This window comes from Mobula hypostoma, chromosome 2 (genome assembly GCF_963921235.1).
Source record: "Mobula hypostoma chromosome 2, sMobHyp1.1, whole genome shotgun sequence".
NCBI classification, from domain to species: Eukaryota; Metazoa; Chordata; class Chondrichthyes; order Myliobatiformes; family Myliobatidae; genus Mobula; species Mobula hypostoma.
Window position 1 is genome coordinate 225257803 of NC_086098.1, and position 14313 is coordinate 225272115.

The following is a 14313-nucleotide window of genomic DNA, read 5'->3' on the forward strand; positions in this document are numbered from 1 at the left end:
AAGCCTGCATGTTATATCCAACCAAAGAACCCCTAAAAGCCAGAACAAATAGACTGAGGAACAGCTTCTATCCCAGAGCTGTGGCCTCCATCACACCACTCCCACAGAACAATGACTGAAACTGTGAGCACACACATGCACACACACAAGGACTCAAATACTTGCACTAACGGCACTTTGTGCTTTACTGTGATATTCTGGGGCTGCTGCAACTTATTTTCTGCTACTTATCTATTTAATACTGTTTTTCTATTACTGTCTTGTTTTTACCTACCGCTTTATTTAATTGCCTGAGAGGAAGCCAACCAGAGTTTCATTATACCTATTTATATTGACAATAAAGATCATTCAATTCAATTCACAAATAACTTCTTAGTTGGAAATGATCCCTAGTTTAGCAGATTACCCAAGGCATCATTGTGTCTACTTTAATAAAACACTGATCAAGCCAAGCAACTGATTCACAAAATGGAGATCACAGTGTCTTCATAAAATGGCAGCCTCCATCTCCTCCCTCATGGCAAGAACAAAGGCAATTGGTCTGTCTGCTTCCACTGTCCTTGATTCATTTGATTTCAACATTTTCTTCTATATTTCTAATCCACCAAGGCCAACAGTGTGATGGCCAGAACTATACCCAATATTCCAAGTGCACCCTGACCAACATGGTGTGATCTGATCAATGTTTGTACAACACAATTCTGATCAACCTATTGTGCCGCTACAGAAAAGCATGAAATTTTCTTTCTACGGTCCAAAGCTTTACTTACCTTTACCATTTACCTTGGTCTTGAAGGCATTTAAGATATTTACTAGCAATATATGGTAACATGTGTCTTCTCTCTAATAAAACCAAGCTTTTAATATTTTCAAAATATGAAAGTAAAATATATTTCTTGCAAGGATAAGGCATATTTTCGGTACAGTGCAAAAAATGTGCACAGAAAACATGGTGAAAACTTTAATTAAGAACAGATGTCAACATAAATCCTCAGAGGAAAACAAATCCTCAGTACAGAATAGATGAGATCATTATCACCAGGATAGCTTCTTGACTGTAAATTTACCGTCAAGTAACACACTGATCATGAGTTCTATAAATGTTTAAAAAGTATAATGGTTCACCTTAGACAATGCAAGCAAGCGAGAAACAAGTTCTTATTTATTCCTTTGTGTTAAGAGTGCAAGAAAAAGCCTTTAAACATGAATAGTTTTATCTTATCAGTTTAAAGCCAGTTAGAAAAATGCAAGAACATATTCCTGAACATTGTTGACTGGCTCAGTAATAATAAGCTGTATGAGTGATCCAATTGGGTTTCTGCTCTCTTGAGCGTTTTGCTGAGATGTGGGATGTGAAGATGGATTTGTAAGCCTCAGACTTTTCTGCCATTTCTGTAAAAGATCGTTTGGCAAGGCTGGTGGCAGGTTTACATGTTTTCCCAGAAGATGTGGATGTTGACAGCTGTCCATTTTCTAGAAGAAAATAGAGGAACCATTAGTTCAAAGTAAATTTATTATTAACATATGTATTTTGTCACCATATACTTACCTTGAGATTTATTTTCTTGCAGGCATTCACAGTAGAAGAAATTCAATAGAATCAATGAAAAACTACACACAAAGACTGACAAACAAACGTCAAACTATGCAGTCAGAATCAGGCATATCACCTGCATATGTCATGAAATTTGTTACCTCAGTGGCAGCAGTACAATGTAATACATAATAATACAGAAAAATAAATAAATATATATATAATAGTTAAATTAAAATAGTGCAAAAACAGAAATAATATATTTTAAAAAGGAGGTAGTGTTCATGGGTAATACTGAACATGAGTTCTAGAATCCTTGAAAGTGGGTTGTGGAATCAGTTCAGAGTTGACGTGAGTGAAGTTATCCACACTGGCTCAAGAGCCCGATGGCTGAAGGATAGTAATTGTTCTTGAACCTGGTAGTGTGGACCCAAGGTTCCTGTACCTGGTTCCTGATTGCAGCAGTTAGAAGAGAGCATGGCCTGGATGGTGGTGGTCCTTGATGATGGATGCTGATTTCTTAGGGCAATGCTTGTAAATGTGCTCGATAGTGGGGAGGGAATTGCCTGTGATGGACTGGGCCGTGTAGGCTTTTTCATTGTTGGGCATTGGTGTTTCCATACCAGGCTATGATGCAACCAATCAGGATACTCTCCACTGTACATCAATCAGAATCAGAATCCTTTATTATCGCCAAGTATGTGGACACATACAGGGAATTTGATGCCGGATTCCCTGAGCTCTCGCTGTACAGAATCAAAAAGCAAACAGAACAATAGTACAAATAATTGTGAACTATATACAATGAAGTACACCTGTGTATGTACAGGTGGACGGTTTATAATAGACTAAATTTCAAGTGTTGATAAGACTGATGGCATATGGAAAGAAACTGTTCTTGTACCTATTTGTCCTGGCATACAGTGATCTAAAGCGCCTACCAGAAGGAAGGAGTTGGAACAGGTGATGTCCAGGGTGTGATGGGTCTACAATGATGCTGCTTGCTCGCTTCCTGACTCTAGATGCATACAAGTCCTGGATTGAGGGCAGCTTCACACCAATAAACCCAATAGAAGTTTGTCCAAGTTTTAGATGACATAGTGAAACTGCAAATTTCTAAGAAAGTAGAAGTGCTGCGGTGCCTTATTTGTAATGGCACTTCTGTGCTGACCCCAGGATAGATCCTCTGCTATTATAAAGCCAAGGAATTTTAAGTTACTGACCCTCTCCACTTCAGATCTCCTAATGAGGACTGGCTTATGGACCTCCAGTTTCTTTCCCCTATAGTCAATGATCAGCTGGAGCTATACTTAGCCTCACTTAAAATTGTTTCTGCCCTTCTCAATAGCGCAGACTGAAACGTCTGGGAGAAAGGAGATTAATTAATATATTGGTCCAATGCTTGTCTTTGCACTGAAGGTTTCACTTACAGCCTGCATCTCCTAGATACTTTAATCACTCCCACCATTTAAAGATGCACACAGCAGGTTAATACATGAAGTTACTTTATCACATTTGGCAAATTAAAATTGAGCTCATCTTCTACATATCAGAGAGATAATCTGAGTACTACTCTGAATTACACCATTAGTAACACAGAAAACAAGGCAATAACTTGGCATGTTGATCTGTCCGGGGGGGGGGGGGCGGAGGGGGCTGGCACACACAAATGCACTTACCAAGCAAGGCTACAAAAACATTGACACTTAAATTTTCTCAGAACTAAATTTTAACATTATGTAACAATATACCTTACTCTATCTAAAGCTTTTTTCTTCCAAACAGAACAATGCAGCATAATACTAAAATTAAATGCACACATCAGATAGAACTTTATCATAAAGAGTAATGGAAATATAGAAATGTTCTCATTCCCTCCATTAACTCCCACCCAAAGTGTGATAAATGCTGAGGAGCAAATGTCAAGTCCAGGACCCAGATCAACTAAAGTAATGACACCCAGAAACATTGACAAATACAGTGCACATTGATCATTCAAATCTATTAGGATTATTCTCACAAAGACTGGCTCCTGGAAGGAATAATCAGAAACTATCAGAAATAACGGGAGAGGAAATAATATTTTGGCCTGTGGGGGGAGGGGGGTGTGGTGTGTATGCGGGCGTGCATTATTCACCTTATTAGACACCTCCAGTTTGTGGTCTTCTGCTGCTGTAGCACTTCAAGATTTGATCTGTTGTGCATTCAGAGATGCTCTTCTACACACCACTGTTGTTACACATAGTTATTTGAGTTGGTGTCATCTTAAACTAGTCTGGCTATTTTCCTCTGACCTCTCATTAACAAGGCATTTTGCCCACAGAACTGCCACTCACTGGATGTTTTTTTGTTTATCGCACCATTATCTGTAAGCTCTAGAGATGGATGTGTGAAAATCCCAGCAGATCAACAGTTTCTGAGATACTCAATCCACCCCATCTGGCATCAACAATCATTCTACAGTCAGTCATTTAGATCATATTTCTTCCCATTCTGCTGTTTGGTCTGAACAACTGAACCTCTTGACCATGTCTGTGTGCTTTTATGCCACACGATTGGCTGATTACATATTTACATTGAAGGGCAGGTGTGCCTTAAAAAAAGTGGCTACTGAGTGTACATTTTAAACAGAGCAACAAGTTTAAATGACTCAGAGTGATAAAAGTATGTGAGGTGGAGTAAGTAATATGCAGAGGAGTAAAGAATGGTGAGGAGTGATTAAATGATAGAAGGGATGATATTCAGCAAACAAAGATACAAAAGGAAACTTAACCTCAGAGATGATATCCAGTTATCTAGCGTCCTCAGGACTTCAGTAGTGCTGGACAGGCAGATTTTTCAGATATTGGGTGCTACTTCAGTAATATTTCAGTGTATTTCCAATTCACATTTTTTCTCTTAAAAATGTTATAGTACAACGTAATAACTTTTCAGTGAACCAGGTGAGTTTTAAAGGAATGCAGGAAATGAAATTCCACTGAATGTGAAGTCCAAAACATTGTCGACTAAAAGCAGAAGTTGGTAACCAAGGGTGGTTTTACTGGGATAGAGTGGAAATATGGAGTTGAAGCTACACAGATCAGCCATGAACATATGAAATTGTATACTCTCAAAGGGCCAAGTGGCCTTCTTCTGCTCCTGCTCCTCTTACAACAGAAAACAGAACCATAAAATTCCACACATCTTACCAATTTCATTTTCTTCTCTTTAGACTTGACTGCAAACTTATGATATTCTCTTAAACTACAACATATTGTACCTCAAAACATTTACATCAACAAGACAACTGGCTACAAAACTACACAGCTTCAATCCTTCATCAGAATTGTTCTAAGTAAACTGCATTCTTTTCACACTTGATTTTTATCAATGAATCCACAACAACAGCCCGTGCAAGTAGCTGAGAACTCTGCTGACTGCATCCTGCTCTGAATGAACCTGCACTTTCAGGTTACTCCTCTCAGTGTGCTGTATGAAGCTTTCCATTCTCTTTCAAACCTTCTCAACAACCAATTCTCACCAAGCTTCCAGTTTGCCTCTGAATTTGTCTGTTTCTAGGCATGTTTCTAGTCAGGGGTTATTTTATGCAATGGACCTCAACCATTAACCAAGGACCCCAGTTGGGAACCCCTGTTCTAGTTACTCCTTTATGTTTTTTTCCACTCACACACAAAGAACTAGCAGACCTTATCAAATACTAAATACAAGACCACACAATTGTAAGTCTTTGTGGTTCTGGCATGAAGTGTGATCTCTGATTAACTTCAGTTCCAAGTTAGGTGCTTAAAAAAAATGTTGTTATTTTCTGCAATGTGACTGTTGAAAAGTATGGTAGGTAGAAGTTCAGCACAGTGGCATTCAAGTCAAACACAGCTAAGTAAAATGTGGACCTTGCCTGAGAATTTCCAGTACTTCGCTTTTTTTCAGATTTCCACCATCTGCAGTATTTGGATTTTTGAAAGCCATTTTAACCTCTTTGACATGGAGCAAACTAGACTAAACTTTAAAAAATGGCTTGATCTGTTCATCATATTGCATTATTTTTTAATCAAATATAACCAACTAAGAATATTAATTGTTTACTGTTGGCAAGTGGCCTTTTGTTTTGTAAATATATTCAGAGATCATAGACTTTCAAGGGAAGGAAACCAGAGGTCCGTGAGCCAGTATCCAACAGAGGATCAGAGGTGGTAAAGGTCAATAATTTTAAATTCCTGGGTGCCACTATCTCAGAGGACCTGTCCTGGATTCATCATATAAATATAATCGCAAAGAAAGCACGACAGTGCCTCTACTTCCTCGGGAGTCTGCAGAGATTCAGCATGTCATCAAAAATCTTTGCAAACTCCTATCGAAATGTGGTGTGAAGTGCTGACTGGCTGCATTACGGCCTGGTATGGGAACACCAGTGCCTTTGCACGGAATATCCTAAAAAGGTAAAGTGAAACTGATAGAACTCTCCCAACCATTGGAGAAAGCAGCATCCATTATCAAAGATCCTCACAACCCAGGCCATGTTCTTTTCTTGCTGCTGCCATCAGGTAGAAGGTACAGGAGCCTCAACACTTGCACCACCAGGTTCAAGAACAGTTACTGCCCCTCAACCATCAGGCTCTTGAACAAAAAGGGGATAACTACACTCATTTAAGGACTCTTGTTATTCATGCTCTTTATTTATTGCTATTTTATATCTGCATGCACACAGTTTGTTGTCCATTGATTTCATTTACAGTTACTGTTCTACAGATTTGTTAAGTATGCCTGCCGAAAAATAATCTGTATGTGGTGACTGATAATAAATTTTACTTTGAACTTTCAGATACAACACAGAAACAGGCTCTTTGGCCCACCAAGTTCACACTAACTGTCAATCACCCATTCACACTAATCCTGTATTAATTCTAGTGTTTTATTCTCCCAATATTCTTATCAACTCTCCTCACATTCTACCATTCACCAACATATTAATGGGCAATTTAAAGTGGCCAATTAACCTAACAACCCATTTGTCTTTGGAATGTGGGAGGAAACAGAGACCCGGAGGCAACTCATGAGGTCACAGGGAGAATGTGCAAATTCCTCAGACAGCACTGGTGGTCAGGATTGCACCATGTCTCTGGCTGTCAGAGACAATGGCCTTGCTGGTGTATCACACAATGGTGCAGCAGCAGCCATTTGTTTAGACTTCAGACTGCCTTTGAGACTGATGGCAATCCATTAAAACAAAAACCTCCATGCATTGTGCCTGCCCAGAAGCAGAATTGCTGTAAAACATGTGGGAAAATCCAGACTTTTACTTCAGTAATTTCTTCTAATTCCAAAAAAATAAAACTAAGCTTTTTGAACAAGGTTTATAAAGATTTAAACAACTGTCTGAAAAAAAAAATCCCTGCTCTGGTCACACATGAAAATGCTGGGCTGAATCAGCACCTGATTACAACTCAGTGTAAATTTTTACCTTTTTGCAAAGCAATGTCATGTTCACTTAATTTGGTTTGTCCTTCTGCACCGTTAGCTACATGCAAGCCATTCAGCGAACTAACAGTCCAGTCTAATCTATTCGTAAATGGTATTTTTCTAAGCCTGCAAGGTGCCTTTGTTGAGCTGCACCTTTTCATTGGCACGTGCTAAAAGCACCCAACACCAAGCTATCATCAATTTATTTAATGAAATGTATGACAGAAGAGGCCTTGCATTCAACATCTACAAGACCCAGATATTCAGCAACCTGTCCCTGCTGTACCGCCCTGCCTTCCAACAATAAAAGTTCAGAGTCTCCGAGATCACTTCATGTGTCAGGATGATGATACCCACTACCTTTTTCAATGTGTCAGAACGGATTTTGGTTAACCAAGTTTGAAGATCAAGACTTCAAACCTGCCTCACAATTCATCATCACCTACAAGGTAGTGATCCCTGCTCTCCTGCATAATTCAGAACTACCCTCAGGATCCTCCAAATAAACCATGAGAATAGCTCATGGACCTCTCCAGAGCAAACAACTCCCCAGTCATCTCTTCTGGGCAAGGCACTCTTGCATGCCCAGTATCAGACTCGCTCTTCCAAGCTCCATCAAGGGAAAAGATTACACAGCTGAGAGGGGAGAAGATTCAAGGATGCGTTCAGATTCCTCAGAGGGAGAAAAAGAACGCAGCATCCCTACTGACTTCTGGCAATCCCTGGCATACGAGGATCAACATGTGGGATGCCACTGAGACCCTTAGGTTCAAGCATCGAGAGCATGATTTAAATGGTAGATCCACCTCACAAAGTGCCCATCCATTTGTCCCTTCAGATACTTCCTATCCCATCTGTAGAATAGGATGCCGGTTCCACACTGGCCTCAGTCACCTCAGAACTCACAAAATTAGAGAGCGATCAAATTACCCTTGATCCTAAAGTACCACCTAAGAACAAGATTAAGGAATAGCCTCTGAACTAAAATTCTCCTAATTCAGAGTATGCTCAACACCTTGGTGTCAATTGCAATTAAAACCCTCAATTCATTTAAGCAATATTAGAGATTTGAAATAATTTTAAAAACCCGAAAATCAAAGAGTGCCAGTTGTAAAATCAATTTCTTTCCACATCATTCGACATATTGAACTAACCTGCAGTGCTGGTGCTTGACAAAGTATTAGTCATCTTGTCAACTGTATTTTTTTTCTCATGTTTCTGGCTTGATGGTCCTGAGATTTCTGTAAAATAAAAGAAAACGAAGATATTTATACAACTTGGACCCTCCATTATGGTCAAAGACCTCACTTCTGTTGCAAGATACTCATGCTTAACTTTTAATCTGTTCTGGAGAACGTGGAGTAGGTTTAACAGTGGGCCTGTAAGATCAACCTAACCCTTCCCTCCCGCATACATTAGTTCCCCATTTTTCTTTCATCCATGTGCCTAAGAGTCTCTTAAATGTCCCTAATTTATCTGCCTCTACCACGGGTTTTTCGCACCCACCACTCTCTATATAAAAAAAAACTACCTCTGACTTCCTACTATACTTTCTTCTGATCACCTGAAAATTATTCACTCTGTATTAGCTATTGCTGTCCTGGGAAAAAGGTGCTGGCAGTCCACTCTATCAATACATCTTATCATCTAATACACCTTTATCAAGTCATCTTTCATCCTCCTTTGCTCCAAAAAGAAAAGTCCTAGCTTGCTTAACCTTTCTTCATAATATATGCCCTCTAATTCATCAGTTGCATTACTTAAATTATTGGCTCCATAGGTTTTCAGGTAAGCAGAATATTTTTTTCCCTCCACCCAGGGTTCTACAAGTGCCAGTTATCCACACCTCCCCACAAGTGATCATGTTTGAAAGTGCTGGTATGTGACACCCATACTTGGGTATAGTCTCTGCTCAATGGATGTCATTTTAAACCATTCAAGAGTTAGAAGACTGCGTGACTTCTTGTTCCACACTGTGCCACATCCTAACTGCTGCTCCAGTTGATATCAACCAACTTGGCAGAATTTTGGAAATAAACTTGGAACTACTTCAGGTATGCACTGCTTAATGGGAAACATCTTATTCAAAGCCTTATGACTGATGTGGACAAAGAATTTCCATTGTCAACCCAGCTACCTTCGTTAGGAAAAATTCCCAGCACTTCGGTTTTCTGATATCACACTTTCTCACATCACTGCAAGAGTAATAGGAGGTGGACCCACTGAAAAGACTGATGTGCATCATTGAACAAGATAATGTATAGGTGTCTGGGAGTGGGCCACAGTAAGTGCAAGTAGGAAAATGAGAACAGCTGGGCAGAGAATGGAAGGCACTGTCGGAAAGGAGCAGAATGGGTAAGACCAAATTTACACCACACCATATCAAGCCATTAATGGTGGTTAAACTGAGTAACTATGGATTATCAGAACTGCTGAATGGTACAAAGGGAATACCCTTTGGTTTAGGGGCAGGTACGCAGGCAGGGGTGAATTGAGGAATGGGAAGGGCAGTGGAAGGAATATGAAGGACAAAGGAGGAGCATTCAACAGCATTACCAAGTGACCCACCCTAGTACCCTAGGGATCACCACTGATCAAGAAACTTAATAGATTCTATTGCTGTGAGCAGTTTTGAGACCAGCTAAGTTTGATGCTTGTGTTTCTCTGACATCACATTCTCCATGTAGGAAGCAAGCTGAAGTTCATACATGACATCGTTTGTGACTTTCACAGGTCTGAGTTGTCCTGCTCTATAAGAATTTAAGGTTCAATCATTCATCTGAAGTAAACAAAGGAGTTTAAAAATAGAACACTAAACAGTTATCTGCCAACTAACCTATCAGCAACTCACAAACTGGTTCTCACGCTCAGTAAACTCTGGCTTTCACTCTCCTGCAGTGGAAACTTAACCTCTTGTTCTGTACACTGTCTCACTCTCCACATACCCATTTCCACATGAATTTATTATTGAAATTCTGCATTGCACTAACCATCAATGTTTTAAATTGAGATCGTAATGCTTAAGATCTAAGCCCAGACACATCTGGCGATGACTCTTCTCAAAAGAACTATACAATTACCATACTCTTTGTAAACCATTTTGTACTTTAATCTACAAAATGCATACAGATTTTGTTAAAAAGCTGGGAAGCAAATTACTCCATGATCAATGTCCTTGTGAAATAGTGGCAAGTAATCAGCGGTAAGTTTTATACAGTACCTTTGACAAGTCCAGCTTTAGAAACCTCTTCAGTGGCCTTGGACTTCTTAGCTTTCTGGGAAAGAATAATGGCTACTTGTGAGATATACAATTAATATGTAAGCACAGAGAACTGAAGCCAACAGGACAACAAAGGAAAATGGCAAGGTTCTGCTTCTTCAGCTGTTGCAGTTAACAGTTTAGACCACACTGTCAATCTGAACCATGAGCCCAGCTCAAACAGTAAGTCTCAGTACAGGCATTACAACCAGATAAGTTCTGACATTCCAGGTTACCCCAATCTATAACTAGAAAGGAGACTGGATCAACTAGGTGTAGAGTCAGAGCTATACAGCACAAAAACAGATCCTTCAACCCAACTTGCCCATGCCAACCAAGATGCTCATATAAGCTGGTCCCATTTGTCCATGTTTGACCTATATCACCTCCAAACATTTCCTATCCATGTACCTATCCAAATGTTTTTTTTGTCAAAAAAATGTTGTTCTTGCAACTGCTCAAACTGCTTTCTTTGGCAGCTTGTTCACCCTCTCTGTGAAAAAGTTGCCCCCTCAGGTCACTTTCGGTCTCCTGTGTTCCAAGGAATAAACCCATAGCCTGCTCAGCCTCAAGTCCTAATAACACCTTCGTGAATCTTTTCTGCTGTTTCCAGTTTAGTGGCATCTTTCCTATAACAGAATAATCAAAACTGAACACATTACTCCCAAGGGCAGTCTCACCAACGTCTTGTACTTAGCATCCCAACTTAGATACTCAGTGCCCTGACTGATGAAGGCCAGTATGTCACAAGTCTTCTTAACCACTCTGTCTACCTGTGAAACCACTTGCAGGGAACAATGTACTCGTACTCCTAGGACCCTCTGTTCCACACACTCACTAGGGCCTTTGTTCATCATGAAAGTCCTACCTTGGTTTGACTTCCCAAAATGCAACACCTTGCACTTATCTGCAATTAACTCCATTTGTCATTATTTACTGTTCTTTCCCAGTTGCTCAAGATCCTGCTATAATTCCTGGTAAACAACTTCACCGTCTATGATACTACATACTTTAGGGTCATCTGATAACTTGTTATCTACGCCAATGATTTGAAATGAGACTGTACAAACAACAATGGGTTCAGCACCAAACATAGAAGTGCACTACCAGTCATGGGCCTCCAGTCCAAAACAAAATCTTCCATCATCTTGTAGCACCTCTTAAATTAAGGAACAATGTTAGCCACCTTCCAGTCTTTCAGCACCTCACTCAATGCTAAAAAAAATCTCAGTCACAGCCCTGACAATTTCTTCACTAACTTTCCAGTATTCTATCAGGCCCCGGAAATTTACCCACCTTTAGACGTTTTGAGATGCCCAGTACCTCCCCAGCTGTTACATGGACTATCCCTAATACATCCTGATTAGTTGTCACCAAGTTCTTTAGCCTCTGTCTTTCTCCATAATAAAAGCAGGAAAATATTCCAATGATGACTTCACTAGGTTCCTGCAGCTCTACACAGAGGTTCATTTTGGTCTTTGAGAGGCCCCATTCTCTCCCTAGTTACTTTTTTCTCTTAATATCCTGGTTAAAGCTATTTCTACTACTATGCTGTTGGGCATTTTATTTTAGCTATTTTCTGCAAATGCAGTGTGTTCTATAAGCAAGTTTCATAATCTAGTGCTTTGGTTTCAGCTGAGATAAGGATCCATTTGCCCAACTTACGACGGTTGTGTCAGCCAATCGGGTTTGTCTTGGTAACATTCTGCCCAGTAGGATGAGGGGGAAGATTTTAGAGAGCTGGGCAGGATCAGGTTTCTGAAGGACAGTAGCCTGGTTTGGGTCTTTTGTTAGGAGGTGCAGAGAAGAGGACAAGTGAATAAGTTTGGAGGATCCACCTTATGCCCCTGGTTACTGTCTTCACAATTTGGACCATCGGCTCAATCTGTTCTGATGTACAATGGGATAGTCCTTTCCTTTATCATTTGCTATTGAAAAACAGATATACAAAGTAACCTTACCCCTATCTAAGCATCAGTTTGTTGATAAGTATATTATTTGTTCCTATCACATTTAACTACCGATCCTACCTTTTGCAGTTTTAAGTTGAACACCATGGCTCACTGTACTATTAAAATCCTTAAATTTAAAACATACTGATATAACCAAGGTTGCTCAAGAATGAATATTGTCTTACAAGCTCTGTCCCAATATTCTCTTTTCTACCCTGACAACTAACGCTGACTTTTCCACATTTACTTTTACTTTGCAGTTTCTAACCCGATTTAGAATTAGTTGATATTCATAAACAATAAACTGTCTTCATAAGCATCAAACACCCCTTACATGCTATCCTTCACTCATAATGCCGGCCATATGCTCCTGAAGTTCCACTGCTCCCTGAACAACTATCACATTAAGGAACAACTCTCTGCCCCTCACGTTCCCTTCATCAGTGACTGTAGTGCATAGCATCTACAAAATGCAATTCCTCACAGAGTATCTCCCAAAACTCTGAGCTCTACTATCAAAAGGACATGGGTAGAAAATGATGAGAACCACTTCCTGCAGGTTCCCTCTCAGTTGAACACTATTCTGAATCAGAAATATATCAGGTCCTTCATTGTTGATGACCTCCTTCATTGTCCACTGTACCGCCATTGTATGAGTATGTACGCATTGGATTTAATATATTTGAGTGCTTACATGTAATGTATATGCATGTATGACTGACTATGTTTTCAGCCACAAGTCGATATGCATTAGTGTGTATTGTGAATAGATTGCCTATGTGCACATGCACGTGTCTATATGTACTTGTTTTTGTGTCTTTGAGTTGTGAGCATGCATACTTGTGCTTTTCTGTATTATGTAGGAGTCCACTTGACTTAATTATTTACCGATACATTGTAGAAAAGGCCCATCCGGCCCTTCGAGCCATGCCTCCCCAGCAACCCAATTAACCCTAACCTAATCACAGGACAATTTACAACAACCAATTAACCTATCCAGTACACCTTTGGACCGTGGGAGGAAACTGGAGCACCCAGGGAAAGCCCATGCATTCCACGGGGAGAAGGTACAGAAACTCCTTACAGAACAATGCCAGAATTGAACTCCAAACTCCAGAACTCCCCAAGCTGTATAGTGCCGTGCTACTGTGGCACCTGTGCGTATGTGTAAATGTATTTGAGTGTGTGTGATTGTGTTGTCTCTGACAGCATGTACACAAATTGGGCTTATGAGTTTGTGTGTAACAGTAATATGCAAAAGACAATTTCTCCATAGATATATTTGAACATCGGATCCTACCATATGGAAGTGTGTATCTCAGCAACTGTAGTTTGTATACCCTACTGTGGGAAGGTAAATAAAGATTGGGTGAGAAGCAGATTCCAGAAGTCCAAGGGTATTACTGAGTCCCTGTTAGCTGTGAACTGCAGCAAACTGACTAACATTAGTTGAATCAACTAATATATGACAGCAGTACTTGGAATGTAAGTATTGAAGAAAGATTTGAGTTGTGACCTTTTTAGTTTTGTCCACTTTTTAAATAATTCGATTATGTTCATTTTAAAGGAAAGCCATGAAAATCATTGCATCCTGATTTCATTAAAAACAGCAATCATATTTAAATGTTTCATTCAAAATTATTTATAGCTTGATGATTAATTTAGAATTGAAGCCCAAGTCAATTAAATGAGAAGGAGCAACTTTAAGTAGGTGACTTCATATCTCTCCCAATATCTCTCATTCAGAAGCTGATTGACTTATTTTATTATTGTCATTACCTTGACAAAATGGCCTGGCCAGTTGCAGCCATTGCAAAACACTGGTCAAGACATCAGCTTCACAGCCCAGAATGGTCTTTTTTAATGTTCTAAGGTTTTTGTCTTTTACCAGCTTACTTTCTCCAGCTTAGCAACATGTCTTCTTTCCTCCATTCGCCTTTGAAGATCTGCCATTTCCTCTTTACTCCCATTCAGTACAATCACATCATCTTCTTTGAAGGGTTCCCCACACTAGAGCAAAAAATGAAATATTAACTGTACATAACAAATATACATTTCCATCACTAAACCAGTATCAGAATAATGCCCATATAGTCTTAATAGTCAAAGTG

General features: G+C 39.7%; 1 protein-coding gene across 1 annotated transcript in view; it reads right to left on the bottom strand.

Moving 5' to 3' along the window:
• Window positions 1-946: 946 nt before the first annotated feature.
• rtf2 (replication termination factor 2) overlaps window positions 947-14313 on the bottom strand; it is a 64080-nt gene continuing 50713 nt past the window's right edge. Inside the window, exons 6-9 of the mRNA XM_063041554.1 lie at window positions 14099-14212; window positions 10212-10266; window positions 8146-8232; window positions 947-1473 (exon numbers count right to left, since the gene is read on the bottom strand). Coding sequence (XP_062897624.1) covers window positions 1280-1473; window positions 8146-8232; window positions 10212-10266; window positions 14099-14212 — 450 coding nt within the window. The 3' untranslated portion in view covers window positions 947-1279. The remainder of the gene's footprint in view (window positions 1474-8145; window positions 8233-10211; window positions 10267-14098; window positions 14213-14313) is intronic.